General features: G+C 43.8%; 2 protein-coding genes and 1 long non-coding RNA gene across 3 annotated transcripts; 2 read left to right on the forward strand and 1 right to left on the reverse strand.

The window, feature by feature from the left end:
* Window positions 1-3,067: 3,067 nt before the first annotated feature.
* Window positions 3,068-3,927, reverse strand: LOC130521695 (uncharacterized). Its single transcript, XR_008949415.1, has 2 exons — window positions 3,628-3,927; window positions 3,068-3,342 (listed from the first exon to the last, which is right to left on the reverse strand). It is a non-coding gene; the product is annotated as an uncharacterized LOC130521695 (long non-coding RNA).
* Window positions 3,928-6,336: 2,409 nt separating this feature from the next.
* sec11a (SEC11 homolog A, signal peptidase complex subunit) lies at window positions 6,337-9,483 on the forward strand. Its single transcript, XM_057025434.1, has 6 exons — window positions 6,337-6,545; window positions 6,866-6,975; window positions 7,888-8,037; window positions 8,199-8,318; window positions 8,935-8,992; window positions 9,084-9,483. The coding sequence occupies exons 1-6, from the start codon at window positions 6,495-6,497 to the stop codon at window positions 9,132-9,134; spliced, it is 540 nt and encodes a 179-aa protein (XP_056881414.1). The 5' UTR covers window positions 6,337-6,494; the 3' UTR covers window positions 9,135-9,483.
* A 304-nt stretch (window positions 9,484-9,787) lies between these two features.
* On the forward strand, window positions 9,788-13,515 carry nmbb (neuromedin Bb). Its single transcript, XM_057025435.1, has 3 exons — window positions 9,788-12,883; window positions 13,037-13,203; window positions 13,269-13,515. The coding sequence occupies exons 1-3, from the start codon at window positions 12,718-12,720 to the stop codon at window positions 13,320-13,322; spliced, it is 387 nt and encodes a 128-aa protein (XP_056881415.1). The 5' UTR covers window positions 9,788-12,717; the 3' UTR covers window positions 13,323-13,515.
* The last annotated feature ends 2,394 nt before the right edge of the window (window positions 13,516-15,909 follow it).

Raw genomic sequence — 15,909 nt, forward strand, 5'->3', positions numbered from 1 at the left:
AGATAATTCTGATGGAATGCTCTACAGAAGACAGGAATCTGGACATTAATACTCATGATCAATCACTGAAAATGAAAGAATTATCAGTCCCTAAATGTAGAAGTCTGATGTGCATATTTCTGTCCAAGTATTATGCCGAATCCTCTAAGAGGATGTGATAAAGCACATTAAACACATTTGCAGCATTCCAGCCTTACATTTGGCTCATTACATAGCAACCAAAGCTAGCGGCTTTGTTTTTACAGTTAGCAAGAGTGAGCAAAGCTATCACTTTTTTGGTTCTTTTCCCCTTTTTATTGGTTAATCACTTTTAGTGATTTATTAGAGGGGAACATCTAATAATGTAAAATATAATATATCTTTCTCTTGCGCAATAATTTTTCTTTGAATAATTAAATATATAGTTTTTCTCATTGTGCATATGAATAAAATTGAAATTAAATTAGCAAATGGTGCTCAAATGTTTAAACTTAATGAGGCCGACATTATTCATTTGACACAAAACAGCAAAGTAGCTGCACTGGCCAAGGTCTCATTAAATGAAAATGGTAACAGCAACAATGAATGACGAGTGCTATCCAACACACGCCCACCACCACCACCATCACCCGCCACCACCCACGCAATTCTGACCTCAAACTGTTGTTCCATGGCTGACCTCAATTATCATGGCGGCCCAGGGTGGTTGTGGCGGATTGTATGAAAAAGATTGCACGTTGCTAAATGCCACAGACTAGTTGGCATTTGTGGAAAAATTTTATCTCTGGGGCACCAAAAGGCGCTGCTGCCGCTGCTGCCTCTGGTGCTAGTGCCATTGCTGACTTTGTGTTGAGAAAACCCACCGTATGGGGGATCACAGATGCTTTTGCTGACTGAAATATTCTGATGCTTATCTCACAAACATCCTCTCACAGGAGGACTCAAACAATAACTTTAAATCCTTCAATGAGGACATTTATGCTCACTTTGATTATGGACAATTATTGTAAGGCTCAGCATTGTTTGGGAGTGGAGAAGATTCCTCACAGCTTCTGCCACCCTCAACTTAGAGTAGAAGGGATGATCAAGATGGTGAGAATCCATCAGCAGGCTGGCTTTTACCAGTAATTCACTTTCATCGAGGAACAACCTGAAAACTTAATAGAGCTTCAGTGGACCAGCTCTGAACTCTAGATAAAAAGACGAGTGTCTTAAATTTAGATGCTTCTATGACTTCAGAATTGAAAGACTTTATCTTGTTCTCATTTACTGCTGTGCCTCAACCTGGTCTCCCTCAAAAGCAGATTTCATGACCAAGAACTTCTTAGTAAAATAAGGGTTTAGATGAATAAAGAAGAGAGTGATAAAGTGTAATACATGCACCAATTGGTCATGAAGCAACCATAAAATGCATATATTCAGCCTGAACACTTTCTTCTCTCTCATTTATACAAACCCTGAAGTACAAGACTACATACAATTTGTAAAGTAAATAATCAATCAATCAATCTTTATTTATATAGCATCCTATACAATCAAAATTGTTTCAAGGCGCTTTCCAGAATCCCAGGGCCTAACCCCAGACAAGCAACAGTGGCAAGGAAAAACTCCCCTTTAACAGGAAGAAAGCTTGAGCAGGAGAGGAGAGGAGAGGAGAAGAAGAGAAGAGAGCTTAGCTAAGATGTGACCTAACGATTAGACGACCCCCTAAGTATGATAATTCGTCTATGATAGTAACTGGAACTACAGCAACAATAAGCTTTTTCAAAGAGGTAGGTTTTAAGTCTGATCTTAAAAGTAGCGATGGAGTCAGCCTCCCGTACCTGGACAGGGAGCTGGTTCCATAGCAGGGGGGCCTGGTAGCTAAATGCTTGGCCCCCCATTCTACTCCTAGAAACTCTGGGAACCACAAGTAGACCAGCATTCTGAGAGCGGAGTGGTCTATTGGGCTGATAAGGTATCACTAGCTCCTCCAGGTAGGATGGAGCTAGGCCTCTGAGGACCTTGTAGGTCAAAAGAAGGGTTTTAAAAATTATTCTAAATTTAACGGCCAGCCAATGAAGGAACACCATTACAGGAATTATGTGATCTCTTTTGTCAATACCTGTCAGAACTCTGGCTGCAGCATTTTGGATCAACTGGAGGCTTCTTAAAGAGTTGTTTGGACACCCTGATAATAAATAATTACAATAGTCCAGCCTGGAAGTAACAAAGGCATGAATTAACTTTTCAGCATCATGCTGCGTCAGTAGCTTCCTAATCTTTGTGATGTTCCTCAGGTGAAAAAAGGCACTTGTAGAGACTAATTTAATGTGTGAGTTGAAGGAGAGATTTTGATAAAAAAGTTACTCCTAGATTCCTCACAGAGAGACTAGATGTTAATGAGATACCATCTAGAGTGATCATGTGATCTAATCTATCCCTGAGAGGTTCAGGACCAAACACCATGACCTCAGTTTTTCCTGGGTTAAGGAGGAGGAAATTTGAAGACATCCAGGACTTTATGTCTTTAAGACAGGTCTGGAGCTTCACTAACTTCTCTGTCTCCTCTGGTTTCATGGATAAATAAAGCTGAGTGTCATCAGCATAACAATGAAAATTTATCCCATGCTGCCGAATAATGGGCCAGATTCACCAATATGTTCTTAAGAATCTTCTTAGATTCTTTCTTAAGTTGTTGTTAAGAAGTTTTTTAAGAAAACCCTACGTCGGATTCATCAACGCGTTCGTAAGCCCCAGAATTGTTCGCAGCTGTGTTCTTAGATTGATGAATGCCATCTTTTCGTAAGTTGAAAGCGCGTGCCAGGTGAGTCTAATTAACATACGATTAGCATAAGTCACCGCCCACTAATGCCCATAAAAGGAACTGCAGCAGGACCCTGTAGACAGAGCAAAAAGCAGCCAAATGCCCAAAGCTTGCCTCTCCACGCCTGATTTCTGACGCCGTGTTGAACAATCAAGAAAGGATGGCTAACACGCTTGATAAAATTGCCTCAACCCTGATGACTATAGCCAACACGCTTAAAGAAATCAACGAGAATGTAAAAAAAAGAAGAATGTAAAAAAAATAAACGTGTAAAAGCTGTGCTCGGATTGTGACAATAATGCATTTTATTCACAAACCGGCAATTAATCGCGCTCGAACGTGAACCGCGTGCCTGCAGTCTGGCCCCATCATTGCGTCAGGACGCACATCCTCACGGGGTTGTGGCTCTGTGTCCAAACACATCCAGCGCCCCTTTAACATGCCGATGGTGCGTTCAATGGTGGAGCGACTGCGCGCATGCATCTGATTGAATAAAACTCCTGTGGAGTCTGAGGGTTGGTCAGTGGTGTCAACAACCAGGGCATATCCTCGATCCCCTAATAAAATAAATCAAGATAAAATCAAATAAAAAGACAGTTTTGGCATGGTTTCCAATTTGGTTGATTAATGTTAAGTCATTGGCACATTTACGTAATTTAAAAATTCTCCGTAAATCACCAAAAATAGGAAATAAACAAATAAATAAATAAATATGACATAATTATCATTGTAATATTGAATTTTATTGAACTGCACAAGAGAAGAAAACACAACCATGCCAACATGTCGGCACTGAAATGTGCGCAAGAGTACTCCTGAGTGTTCGTAGGATTTGTTCTTACCTACGAATAAATCCAGGATAAGAAGAAATTGGTGAATGCCACAATCTTCGTCAACTGTTCGTAAGTGGGACTTAAGAACAAGTTTGTTCGTAAGAACGCTTCGTGAATCTGGCCCAATCTTTGTAAACTGTTCGTAAGTGGGACTTAAGAACAAATTTGTTCGTAAGAACGCTTCGTGAATCTGGCCCAATGTTCCCTAAGGGAAGCATGTACAAGGTGAAGAGGATTGGTCCAAGTACAGAACCTTGAGGAATTCCATGGCTAACCCTACTGTATGAGGAGGGAACACCATGGACATGAGCAAACTGGTATCTATCAGATAAATATGATCTAAACCAGTCTGGATGCTGTGATCAACTGTATCAAAAGCAGCACTGAGATCCAGCAGAACCAGCATAGAGACCAGTCCATGATCTGAAGCTATGAGAAGATCATTAGTAACTTTAAGAAGTGCCGTTTCTGTGCTGTGATAAGCTCTAAATCCTGACTGAAACATCTCAAACAGGCTGTTCCTCTGCAGGTGCACCAGTAACTGAGTCACCACCACCTTCTCAAGAACTTTAGAGATAAAAAAGAAGGTTGGTTATTGGCCTATAATTTGCTAACGCATCGGAATCCAGTGATGGTTTCTTAAGCAACGGCTTAATCACTGCCACCTTGTAGGACCGGGGTACATAACCTGTCACTAAAGAACCATTGATCTGGTCCAGGATAGAACTGCCTATCACTGGTAAAACATCCTTTAACAGGTGTGTTGGGATGGGATCTAAAAGACACGTGGTGGTCTTGGATTTCTGAATTAGCGATGACGCCTCAGAAAAATATTTAGGGCTGAAGGAGTTTAAGGGCTCGCTGGAGAACCTGTATGTTCCCAGAGTCAGCACATCTGGTGATGGTCCAGTTGTTGGGATGGCCTGGTTAGCTTTTTCTCTGATGGCTAGAACTTTATCAGTGAAGAAGCTCATGAAGTCATCACCACTAAGGGAAGAAGGGATACGTGGATCTAAAACACTGTGACTCTTGGTTAATTTGGCCACAGTGCTGAAAAGAAACCTGGGGTTGTTTTTATTTTCCTCAATTAAAGAAGAAAAATAAGCTGTTCTAGCCTTGCGGAGGGCCTTTTTGTAAACTAATAGACAGTCTTTCCAGGCTACATGATAGCTGTCTATTTTACAAGAATGCCACTTCCTTTCTAGTCTTCGCAGTTTCTGCTTGAGGGTCCTGATATGTGAATTATACCAGGGGGCACACCTCCTCTGATTTACTATTTTCTTTTTCAGGGGGGCAACAGAATCGAGCGTGATTCTCAGTGAGGTTGCTGCACCTTCAGCAATAGAGTCAACCTCAGCAGGGCTAAGATTATAATGATTTATCCCTGGGGAAACACACGGTGGTCCTGGGATTAGCACAGGGATCGCTTCCTTAAACTTAGCTACAGCATTATCTGAAAGACTACTGCTATAGTAAGACTGTGCTCTGAGCATAGAAGAATCCTTAATCATAAATGTAAAAGTGATCAAAGAATGGCCTGATAGGAGTGGGTTCTGAGGAATCACTGACACATGTTCTACCTCAACACCATAAGTAAGAACTAGATCTAGGGTGTGGTTGAAGTTATGAGTTGGTTGGTTTATCTGCTGGAGGAAACCAACTGACTCAAGTAATGAAATGAAGCCATTTCTAAAGCTGTCATTTACAAGGTCTACATGGATATTAAAGTCTCCAATGATAATGACTTTGTCCGTTCTAAGGACTAAGTCAGATAAGAAATCAGAGAACTCAGACAGGAACTCTGAATGTGGCCCAGCAGGGGGCCAATATACAACTACAAACAGAAGTGGCTTTTCTGCCTTCCAGTTGAGCTATCCGCTAAATAATGCAGATGAAATATAGACAATTTGGTTTAAATTGATCCTACAATAACTAAACAGCATTTGCACTTTGCAGCAGCTTTAGTCCAATAATGTCACTTGAATGTTAGACTGAAAGTTGAATATATTATTTTACCGTGTAAAAGCAGCCTTCCAGATCACAGTGTGGACAGTTAATATAAGTGTGAGTCAGAAAATGATAACTTACAGTTCAATTCTGTCTCTATAATGAGGTCTTAAACATGGAGCTGTAATGATGCCCTTGGGCTGAGTCAATAACCAAACAGAAGTGGTGGGTCTCGCTATTTATATAATCAAGTATTCTCTCTCTCTCACAGACCTGTATTGGATGATTAGATACATAATTTCCTATGATATAGACAGTATAGTTATTAATGTGGTCTTAAACCTGATTTGTTTTGTTTTCTGTCAGATTGTTACACTTTAAGCGGTCTAGATGTCACCAAATATCGATTCCTGTTCTCTTCGTACATTTGCAGAATCGAGTGTGTCGACCTTTAATGGCAGCTGTCAGGATGTCGCAATCATTGAACCAGAGTGTTTGTTTTTGTTGGCCGGTTTTGCGGTTAATGAGTAATGATATTTGATTTATGGACGGTGAGCTTTTATTAATTTCTCTCCATGTAGCAAACATGAACATTTAAGGCGACTTCAGATGTCTGACTTGCTGTACAGACTCAACTCCATGTGGCCTGTTCCGCCATGATTTAATATGATATGAATTGTGCGGCAGCACTTATTTGTGCACCCCCTCCCTTCCCAGCTGATCACGAAACCACGTGTCTTCAGTTGGAAGTCCCCTCGCGGTCTCGCGCTCTCGTATAGCGAAACGACACCTCAACCGGAAAGGCGGGACTTCCGGTGTAGCGCACCCGGAAGATTTGGATGTTGCTCGCTCTGTGCATCCATATGCTCGTTACTTTACACATTTGATTGTGAATTGGGTGGCCTTTGCACAGAATCGCGTTTGCAGGGATGTTATCTTTAGACTTTCTTGACGATGTTCGTCGCATGAATAAGCGGCAGGTAAGTACTCACTTTGCTGCTCCTTCTTTGTACGAGCTCAGCGCTAACGTTAGCCGCTATCTGCGGTTAGACGTGTAGGAACTTGACACTCGTTTGAGTCCTATCCCATAAATGACATTTTTGACATTTGGTCTGTTATACGAGACAGAAATACACGTAAAAGCTAATGTAAATTAAATATCCAGGGAAATACTAGCTTTTTCTTGGTTTTGAAAGCTACGTGACCACGAGTTCTTTGTCTCCTATGAAGTCTAAGCTTTAACAATCCCGATTCCTTTGAACGTGGAACAGGTTATTTCACAAAATATCTCTGTCTGTAGCTCTATTACCAGGTGCTGAATTTTGGCATGATTGTCTCCTCCGCGCTAATGATCTGGAAGGGACTTATGGTTGTGACTGGAAGTGAAAGTCCAATTGTTGTTGTTCTCAGGTGAGTTGGTGGTTTATCACAATTCGGATTAATCTGGCTAGAATCGTTGTAACTTTCCCCGTTTTACACATCATATAACCTAGCTGCTGGACTGGATTTTTTCCTTTGAACGTGCAATAAAACAGATCAAATGGGATGTGGTAATACAGTGGTTATCAGTGTGTCAGAACATATTTGAAATGTGGATGATACTCATCGGTTAGATTCAGATGAGATCGTTCTCAAAAATTAACAACTAAGATAAATTTGACAAGCGTTTTAGTGCCAGCTGCACATATCTATCTTTTGTCATCAACGTGCCATAAAGATTACCATAGTCAGCACTAATCAGTTTTATCCTGTTCGGTTCTACAATAAAATAGATTTTTTTCAAAGTTTAACTGAAGAACCTTGTGATGCTGCTGTATAAGACACATTTCTTCTTTACTTTTGGCAGATGGAGGAAGGAATTTCATCAGTTCTTCATCAGCTCAAAATAACTTAGGTGACTAAAGTAAAAAAAAAAGACAGAGAAGTAGTATTTAGCTATTACATATAATAACAGAGTTTAAATCAGTGATGTGTTGCCCACAGTAACCAGGTACACACAATATACTGCTGATCAGCTGCGGACATTGATTATTCTATTGTTGTCACAGCTGAATGTTTATTGTGTGGTGATCATTCAGTGAAGTCACTGGAAAATGTATTTGGTTTGATCATAATGTCATTTTATGTATTACAAATAATAAATTCTCTGTGCTGACCTGATGTTTTTAATCTCAGCCAAACTCCAGCATGTGTCATATTTTTACACACATGTCTGCTGTCGATAATCTTTGTGATTTATGTAGCAGTGTTGTTACATTATTTTAAAAGTTATAGATGACAGCACCCCGTTTTGATGATATGTACATGCACATATCATTACAGCGGCAGTATGGAGCCAGCTTTCCACAGAGGAGATCTGCTCTTTTTAACCAATCGGGTAGAGGATCCCATCAGAGTCGGAGAGATCGTTGTCTTCAGAATAGAAGGCAGGGAGATCCCAATAGTACACCGTGTACTAAAGATCCACGAAAAGTATGACAGGAAACACATTTTCATAATGTCAACATCTGCTTATTTAAGGATGTCACTCATGGTGTTAAATTGTCATAAAGAGTTTTGGATTGTTTTTTTTTAATGTGATGTGTAGCATGTGCAATTACCAGCTAGTTTACCAGCTAATACTATGTCTGCAGGGAAAATGGGGATATTAAGTTCTTGACCAAAGGAGACAATAATGCAGTGGATGACAGAGGACTGTACAAACAGGGTCAACACTGGCTGGAGAAGAAAGATGTTGTGGGACGAGCGAGGGGGTGAGTAAAGAACTGCCCAAAATAACTATAAAACATACATCTTATCTCGGCAAAATAGTGTCCTATATTCTGCAGGTAAGGTTTACATTCAACACTTTATAAGTTAAATCATGCTATAGGTGTTCAACTTAATATATCCCGAATGGGCTGAGACTTACTATAAGTGATAGCAGAGCTTGTCGGGAAGACCACAGTTTTTGTTTTTGGCCAGAGCACCATCACTGTTAATGTAAAGGCAGACTGCCTTCCAAGTGTAACATGATTTATGGGACATATGGGAGCCATTCATTTTAATGTTCTGCCCAGATATGATTGGTGAGCACGGAGGCTAATGTTAGCCATCAGCCATGAAATTGCATAAAGAGAAAAATTGGCTTAATATATTTTTTTAATCTCAATCTCAGTTCCAGGGACTATCTAAAAATATATGTTGTGTACAAATATGTTTTAACTGAATTTTATTGACATAAGTTGCAGTTTCTTTTTGCTGCTACTAATGGTTTATATTTTTGACTTAATATTGTATAACCTGTGTGCATCAAAGACACACTGAGCTTTTCCAAAGTGTCATATTATGTGTAGATAATGTTGTTGACAAGCTTTTTAACTTCTTCAGGTTTGTTCCCTACATCGGAATCGTCACCATTCTCATGAACGATTACCCCAAACTCAAGGTAAGTTGTTCAAGCTCGTAGCCCATTCAGTTGCTCTTAAACATTAACATATTCAACATACTTGTAAATTTGTCCTGTTTTTATTCCACAGTATGCCGTTCTCTTCATGCTCGGTCTCTTTGTGTTGGTCCATCGGGAGTGAGGCTGCCAGACTTTGGGAAGTCCAGAAACTCTTACTCATGCCTCAGACAGAATTCCTTTAGGTTTCAACTCAACTGGCTTTTTCTACCATCTGTTTGATTTTGTAGACATGTTGGATAGGGTGTTTGCTTTTAAAAGAATCAAAGCTTTAAAATATTTTTGTGGAGGAACACAATTAGATTTAGTTTGAAATCAATCTTGCTTTGTAAAGCTCAGATTCTGAAACAGCATTCCAGGTGTTTTTTTTCTTTCCCTCTCAAACTATTGTCCTGACAAAAGAGATGCGTTACATATTTTATCACAATGGAATATAAATAATATTAAATATGAAGCCTGGTTATCATCCACTATAGACTGATTCAACTCTTTTGATTTTAATGGTGTCTGTCAAATGAAGATTGTTGCTCATCCAAAACTAGAAAAAAAGTACTTGCAGAGCTCAGACCTCCCTCACAAAGCTGAGATGGATAGATAGATAGACAGATAGCTAGACAGACAAACAGGCAGGTAGGTAGATAGACCAGTAGGTAGGTAAACACGCAGGTAATAATTTTTTCCTTGACCTGTTTTAAACTTTTCCTGGATATTTCATTCAATTCTATTGAAGTTATTTTGAGTTGTCAATCCAATGCCAGCTGTCCCTTGACCTTGCAGGAGGATTGTGAGGTCAGAAATTTCCTGTCAAATGCCACAAAAATATACATATTTTATAGGTTGGAAGGTGACACAAGCTGCTTCTCCACACCAGCGGACTTCATTATTGCTTTTGAGCACGTTTAAGTGTCCTTAAACTCTGACTGAATCTGGCTGAGGCGTCCCATCAAATCACACATGGATCAGTCTCACTAAGAGCCTATACCAAAGTACTTTAGATCATTTGAATTTAAACTCGTACTCCTTTTTTTTTTTTCTACGGACTTTATTTGACCTTGACAGCTTGAGCTGTCCACTGTGAACCATCACCTTATTGTCTCCTCCGTCAACCATCACCTTATCATGGTGGAGGAGTTTGTGTACCCTAAGGAGCCTGGGAGCAATGCTGTCTGGGGCAGTTTGCCCCTGGTAGGGTCTCCTAAGGCAGATTGGTCCTAGGTGAAGGGTCAGACAAAGAATGGTTTCACAAGACCCAACATGGTACATGGACTGAATCTGGCTGAGGCGTCCCATCTAATCACACATGGATCAGTCTCACGTGGAAGGAGTTCGGTGAGGCTATGAAGGAAGACTTTCAGTCGGCATCGAGAAGATTCTGGCAAACTGTCCAGCGCCTTAGGGGCAGCAGGCGGCAACTTGCTCACACCGTGCTAGGTGTGTGTTGGGAGCTGCTGGCGTCTCCTGGGGCAATTATGCAGCAGTGGAAGGAATGCTTCCAGGAGCTCCTCAATCCTACCAACACGCATCCACAGTTGGGAAACCAGGAAGTGCACCATCCAATTTCAGGAGCGGAAGTTGCCGAGGTAGTGAAACAGCTGCCTGGTGGCGGAGCTCCGGGAGCGGATGAGATCCGCCCATGGTATCTTAAGGCTCTGGATGTTGTAGGGCTGTCCTGGTTGACACGCCTCTGCAACATTGCGTGGACATCGGGGGCAGTGCCCTTGGACTGGCAGACCGGGGTGCTTCAGGGGAGTTGGGAGTTTGTCCAACCAGTCCACATGTGCTTTGTGGACATGGAAAAGGCCTATGACCGGGTCCCCAGGAGCATCCTGTGGGGGGGTGCTCCGAGAGTATGGGGTGGGTGGTCCCTTGATAAGGGCCGTCCAGTCCCTGTACCGAAGGAGCAGGAGCTTGGTCCGGATAGCCGGTTGTAAGGCGGACTCGTTCCCAGTGAGGATTGGACTCCGCCAGGGATTCCCTTTGTCACTGGTTCTGTTCATAACTTTTATGGACAGAATTTCTAGGCGCAGCCGGGGAGTGGAGGGTGCCGAGTTCGGTGAGCGGAAGATCTCGTCGCTGCTTTTTGCGGATGACGTAGTTCTTCTGGCACCATTGGGCAGGGACCTCCAACACATGCTGGGGCGGTTTGCGACCGAGTGTGAAGCAGCAGGGATGCGGATCAGCACCTCCAAGTCAGAGTCCATGGTCCTCGCTCGGAAAAAGGTAGAGTGCCTTCTCCGGGTCGGGGAGGAGGTCTGCCTCAGGTGGAGGAGTTCAAGTATCTCGGGATCTTGTTCACGAGTGAGGGTAGGATGGAACGGGAGAACGACAGGTGGATCGGAACGGCGTCAGCAGTGATGCAGGCGCTTAACCGATCTGTCATGGTGAAGAAGGAGCTGAGCCAGAAGGCGAAGCTTTCGATTTACCCGTTGATCTACGTCCCAATCCTCACCTATGGCTGTCATCAACGTTAGGTGATGACCGAAAGAACGAGATCGTGGATACAAGCAGCCAAAATGAGTTTCCTCCACAGGGTGGCCGGGCTCAACCTTAGAGATAGGGTGAGAAGCTCGGACATCTGGGAGGAGCTCGAGGAAGAACCGCTGCTTCTCCACATTGAGCGGAGTCAGTTGGGGTGGCTCGGGCATCTGGCCAGGATGCCTTCAGGACACCTGTGCATGTACGGGAGGAGGCTTCGTGGCCGGCCCAGGACTAGGTGGAGGGATTACATCTCTAGTCTGGCTTGGGAGCGGCTGGGGGTCCCCCCGGAGGAACTGATGAAAGTGGCCGGGGAGAGGGCTGTCTGGGCATCCCTGCTGAAGCTGCTGCCCACGCGACCCGGACCTGGAAAAGCAGGAGAAAACGAACGAATGAATACCTTGAGCTTATTTGTAGCTTTTTCAGCCATAGTGTAACATAACAGCAAAAATGATTGAAATCAGGAAATCTTAATTCCATAAAGAAATCAAGTAGATGGTGAGTTACATTGTTTACAGCAGAGCAACAAACAAACCATTAATGCTGAAAAACCTCTAATGATCAAGTATGATTGATTCTGTGAGATTCAGCTGAGGAAAGACTCAGAATTGTGCGAGCATGAATACCAAACGTTAGAAAAAGAACAGGCCAAGCTGCAGCTTCTAGCCAAACGCGCAACTTTGGCGTCCTGGGGAATCAAGGAGGCCGCCATTCTTATCAGGTCGAAATGAGCAGAGAGAAGCAGCAGGTTCTTCTGTCCTCAGAAGACTGCTGGCAATCATAGCAGCAGGTGGCCAAATATCATGCTGTCCATGCTGAAGGAAGATCGTTGGGGTGGGGAGGGAGCAGTGGCCAACAAACTAATGTGCTCACACATTTTGGTTTCACTGGTAGCGTGAAATTTCTTGTCGGTGAGGCCTCATTTAACCGTGACGATGTATCAGAATTGTTTAAATTGTGGATGTGTTTGAAATGAATAAAATACTGATAAAAAGGAAAACCGTGTACACGTCTGCAAAAAATTACGTCTAATAGTGGGTTAAAGATGCTCTTCTTAAAACTGCTTCTGACCAGCAAAATATTCTCAAACATTCCGTTTCGCGCATTTGAGCGTGTATAAAAAGTGTCCACATGCCACATTAAGGGGGCCCTCCCCGTTCCCGGGGGCTATAAAAGCGTCTGCGCAGTCCACGACGCGGCGCCCTGAGGACAGTTGACCGATACGCGCGGAGATGAGAGGCTTCGCGCCGAGCGCAGTCTGCCAGTGCGGCATCTTTACTTCTCTGCTTATTTTCTCCTTCCTTTATTTTACCGCTGCGGTCAGTTTTGACCTAACTGAGCTCAGGAATAAAGTGGCTAAAATCAAAGTCAATCCAAGAGGCAATCTTTGGGCTACAGGTAAGAATAATGAACAAATCTGTCGTTAATGCTTGCGTCGGGTCACCTGTTTAATTCAATTGGATGCTTTTATGTCATTTTAATGCTGAATGCTTTTAGGCAGAGCCAAACCGACCTTCATTTCAGTGTATGGATTATTTCTCTTTTCCTCAGGACATTTCATGGGCAAGAAGAGCGTGAAGGACTCCCCACTGCTGCCCCCTGCCCAGGCCGCTGACGCGCCGGCGGAGCAGAGCGCGCCCGCGGAGCTTCTGCACGAGTTCCTGCGCGTGGCGCTCCGAGAGCAGGTGGAGACACGAGACAGTGGCGCCAAAAACCAGGTGAGCTGCCGCCTCTTTCCACCTGCTGGAACGGTTCAAAGTCATCCTCTGAGCTGTTGTTTCAGGAGGCGGACTTGCTGTTGAAGATTTTAGAAAGCTACTTTCAAAGCAGAAAATGATGAGCGCCACCGCATCGGGACCGGTACCAGGTCGTCTCGCTTCGGTTGGGTTTGGTTCCAGTGAGTTTAATGGTCATGATTGTAACCTTCTGCCACGTCTACATGCGCCACTGGTCATAAATGTACTGACTTTTATTTGTTTGATGACTTATGTCAAGTTATTTATTTGAAATAAAACTAATTATTTGCACTGTTCTGACTTTGGGTGATAAATTAAATTGACGTTTTCACTCTCGTTTCAGCAGTTTGAAACAAAAACACTAACTATTGTGTCTTTCCTTTTCCCACCGGCCATTTTTCTCGCAATAACCTTATTTAAGTTCAAACATAGGCAACTTATATAAATCCCATTTTCCAGCTATGTGGACATGAAATCGATTTTATGGTTCAGACTTCTGCCTTCATGGTCTTTGAGGACGGTGACGTGAGCAGGTATGTTCTTCACCTTGGGCTGGTGTTTTTGAAGACTATTTGAATAATCCTCCCACAACACCTTTCCTGATGTCTGACAGCAGTGGGAGGGTGCAGCAAGGGCTGAGAGGAAGGTGGTTGCATGTTTGAATAGCTTCACACAGGAGCTCATGTGAGCTAAAATCAGTAAACCCAGACTGAGTTTGATGCTTAACTCATACCGGGATATAAACACTTTACACCATCCTTCAATCTTCACAGAAACACAAAATCAATTTAACAGGAAGAAACCTTGAGCAGGACCAAGCTCAGATGGGAGAATGCTGAAGATGCTGAGCAAGAACTGAATGGGTCAGAGGGGTATCACATCTGTCCAAAACTCTGCGGCGGTCCATATGTGTGTGTGTGTGTGTGTGAGTGTGTGAGTGAGTGAGTGAGTGTGAGTGAGTGAGTGAGTGAGAGAGAGAGAGAGATTTGATTTGGTTTTGATTTTTCAAAACTCAATTTAATTTGACATTACAAAAACCAAGAACATGATCTGAGTAACAAGGAAAAAAAAGAAAACGACACTCAGTTGAGGAGGCCTCCAAAGACCAGTTCCTCCCCCACCACCAGACATAGTGCTCTTAAACTCTTCAATATTGTTCGTTGCTCGGTAAAAATTAAAGTCCATTTTTATCCGAGCTTTGACCATCCGAGCGAAGATGGTCTGAAGGTTACAGTCCAAGGACCCGCCTATCTTGTTCCTCCTGCTCATGTAGATGGCTAGTTTCGCCTGACCTATGAAGAAATTCAGCAACTGGCACTTAGCTTTCCTTCTCTTGTGGTATCTGAAACCCAGGTTTGTGAGAAAGTTTCACCAAGCAGGGAGAAAATCTGATTTAGCAGCAGGAACAGCACAGAGAGGCGATCACACTCGGAGAAACAGTGGAACACGGTCTCCCTCTGGTCACAGAAGGGACACTCGGCACTGATGTTTGGGTTGATGTGCGATAAGAACCCGTTGACTGCGATGGCCTCGTGAAGGATTCTCCATTGTAGATCCCCGCCCCTCCACGTTAGAGGTGGTTTGTACAGGGCCCTCCACTCTGGCCTCTGAGTCTCTGTGAGGGCCAGTTGCGTCCTCCATTTGGTATCGACGCGACCTGCCAAGCTGCGTTGGTTTAGGACCTTGACCAGTGTGCTGTACATAAGCTTCCCCGCCGAGGAGCTTAAATCGACGGGCTGTACATTTCTCAAGAGTGGTTGCAAGCCAGGAACATCCCCCAGCACAGGCGTTAGCCTCATTTCTGGAAAGGGGTCATTATGATTGGTTGGTTTCCGTCCTTTACAGAACTCGCTCACCAGCTCCAGCTCACTGGCCGCCAGTTGGTGTCTCCATCCTCCCAGCATCTGGTTCAGGACCCTCACTGACCTCACGCCTGTGTGTCGAGCCAGTGCTGTTGCATTGTCCAACCGGGGGCCACACACATTCACCAACTGCCTCAGTGTGAATACCTCACGCATTTTCTGGGCCAGTTGCAGTCCTGCCTCACACCTGAAACGGGCCCCATAGACCACCGGCTCCTCCAGAAGCCAAACAGTGGAGTTGCAGGCGGACCGCCTCCCCTGTGTAAACAACTTCCATACCTTATAAAGTCCGTTGTAAAACCCTGGGAGTTCATCCAGTCTGACCCCTGTTAGGTCCATTAGAAATAGGGTTGCTGCCAACCCCATTCCACCACATCGCCTCAGCACGGCTTGAGCCACAGGTCTCCAGACCAGATCTGATGGACCACACAGCAGCCTTTGGACAAACTGGAGCCTAAAAGTCGCTCCTCTGCTCTCCAGGTGGACCAAGCCAAGTCCTCCCTCCTCCCTCGGCAGAAAAAGGACACTCTGTGGTATCCAGTGCAGACGGTCCCAGAAGAAATCCACCATAACCGCCTGTATCCTGGACAGGAGGTTTGGGGGGGGGGGGTCCACACATGCCAGGCGGTGCCACAGCATGGATGACACTAGATTATTAATGACTAGGACTCAGCCTTTGAAAGACATCCTTGGAAGAAGCCATCTCCATCTCTTCAGCCTCCCCTCAACTTTTTCTAAAACCCCCTCCCAATTCTTTGTCATAAAGGCTTCATCACCAAGGTGGATGCCCAAGTACCTCAACCCCCCTGCCCTCCAAGAGAGGCCC

This window comes from Takifugu flavidus, chromosome 2 (assembly GCF_003711565.1).
Source record: "Takifugu flavidus isolate HTHZ2018 chromosome 2, ASM371156v2, whole genome shotgun sequence".
Classification (NCBI taxonomy): Eukaryota; Metazoa; Chordata; class Actinopteri; order Tetraodontiformes; family Tetraodontidae; genus Takifugu; species Takifugu flavidus.